We start from the raw sequence: 2,025 nt of genomic DNA on the forward strand, positions 1-2,025 counted from the left end.
CCTATGGAGGAGGTGCCTGAGGACTCTACCCCAACAAACTTCCCAAGAATATTGCACGAAGAAAGTTGGATGGATGGATCATCAAATGGGTTGACTGCTGGGGGTCTCTGTTGATTCTTTAGGTTCTGATGCACTTTTGCTTTCAAACACTTCTGACATTTGTTTGCCATAAATTTTCTCAAGTATAATTTCCAATTAATTTTCTTCAAAATCTTTTCTTTTAATTCAATCTTTGTTGTATTTTCTTTAGAAATAGAAAACAATGTCTTATATTTTTCATGTTTCTTAGCTCTATTTTTTAAAAATTTCTTTATTGAAATAGTTTCTTTGTTATATTTATAACATCCTAGAGCACACATCTTTTATATTATTGTTAATGTTGTTGCAGTTATATTTCTTATTATTGTATCTTTTGCAGGCATTTTTTTAGGCATTCAAGCTACTGAACTGAAAATTGATGATGACTCGAATGACACTGCAAGACGGGGTTTCCTGATGTTATATGAATGGTTTAAAGGTTGTGATCCAGGTACACGAAATCTCGAAACACTAAGGGCAGCTCTTGAAGAAGCCGAGTGTTCCACTGCACTGCAATATTTATCATAAATGCAAAGTGAATTTCTGTGTAAATGTTGTTGTTGCTGTTGTTTAATCCCGGGTTAATCTTGACCAAAGAGGGACTTATGATCAAATCCATTCCAGCCAGGACCATCCTGTTTTTTTTCTTAAATGTAGACGACTCAGAACTATATTGTCCTATATGTCCATCTTTAAAGAGATAAGGTGTGAAGTACAGTGGATTTGGCTACTAACCCTAGCAGATCTATCAATCATATAGAGTCTCCTTCACATGTTTGGCTCCTTTATTACAAATTAACATTTAAAATAAAGACAAACTTTGAAATGTTAACTTGTTGTTGCTGTTGTTTAAATATTTCCATTGTTATAAAGACTGTTTGAATATCCTCTGGTATATTGATAGTTATCTACCTTCATTTATAGCTGAGAGAAGAATGCCTGATGTATACATATGTCTATATATGTGTGTGTGTGTGTGTCTTTTCTCTTTATAGATCGTATAGAGATAGCATTTCTATACAATGTATGATGTACCTATGGATATCTCAATTTGACAGACCTCTCCAAAGTGAGGGTGGTTGAATAAAATTTCAGGGGTTTGTTAGTCCAATATACAATATTTTTATTTTATATTCTAGCCTTAGGTTCATTGTTATTTACTAATTACCATAATTTTTGTCAGTAAAAAATAAAACTTTATGATCATACATATGAAAATAAATCCCAAAATTTAAAACTTAATGATAACTGTGCTGAAAAATCCTGCCATAATAAAATAATGACACAACATTTTGTTATTTTAATTCCATGTGATTGTGGAAAAGCTACAATGTCTTCTTCTTTTCAAATAACTTCAGATAAAGGAAGAGTACAGTTTTCCCCTACAATATTTACCTTCTACTCGACTGTTATTGCAAGTTATTTGAACTTGCAATTAAATTTCAAGTTTTTACAACAGAAACTGAGATTAAATAAGCAAAACACATGAAACTTTTATGTACATTATAAGATACAAAAGGAATCTCTACCGAGCAAAATTTTGTGAAAGGAGATAGGAAAGACTCATAAGTATTATCCACTTCTTGTTGGATTCTTTCATGATGGAAGTGAACAAACCTGGTTGTTTTGAAACTGAATAAAAAATGATATTTGAATTAGACCAAAGTATATTTTAATTCAGAAATTGGTAAGTAATTACTATTAAAAATGTTTAGTATTAAAACAAAATTATTTAGCATCAAATTTTGTACAAAATTATTCTAAATAAATTGATAACATATGTTACTGATTTTTTGCTTGAATAACTACGGGTGAAATTATATTCCCACATTATATGCGATGTGAATACACAGCGAAATAATAAAGTGGTCCGAAGCTGTAAGTTGTTGTTTATATAAACCAGGTGGAATAAATTTAGTTTTAACCCTTTTCAAGGCTTATTTATTG

The 2,025-nt window shown here is 30.7% G+C and overlaps 1 protein-coding gene across 3 annotated transcripts in view; it reads left to right on the plus strand.

The window, feature by feature from the left end:
- LOC106868081 (E3 ubiquitin-protein ligase mib1) overlaps positions 1-910 on the plus strand; it is a 36,955-nt gene extending 36,045 nt beyond the window's left edge. For all 3 annotated transcript variants that reach the window (XM_014913196.2, XM_052977869.1, XM_052977870.1), the window contains one exon: positions 419-910. In XM_014913196.2, the coding sequence (XP_014768682.2) occupies positions 419-606 (188 nt within the window). In that variant the 3' untranslated portion in view covers positions 607-910. The remainder of the gene's footprint in view (positions 1-418) is intronic.
- The last annotated feature ends 1,115 nt before the right edge of the window (positions 911-2,025 follow it).

The sequence above is a fragment of the Octopus bimaculoides genome, chromosome 29, assembly GCF_001194135.2.
Source record: "Octopus bimaculoides isolate UCB-OBI-ISO-001 chromosome 29, ASM119413v2, whole genome shotgun sequence".
In the NCBI taxonomy this organism is placed as follows: Eukaryota; Metazoa; Mollusca; class Cephalopoda; order Octopoda; family Octopodidae; genus Octopus; species Octopus bimaculoides.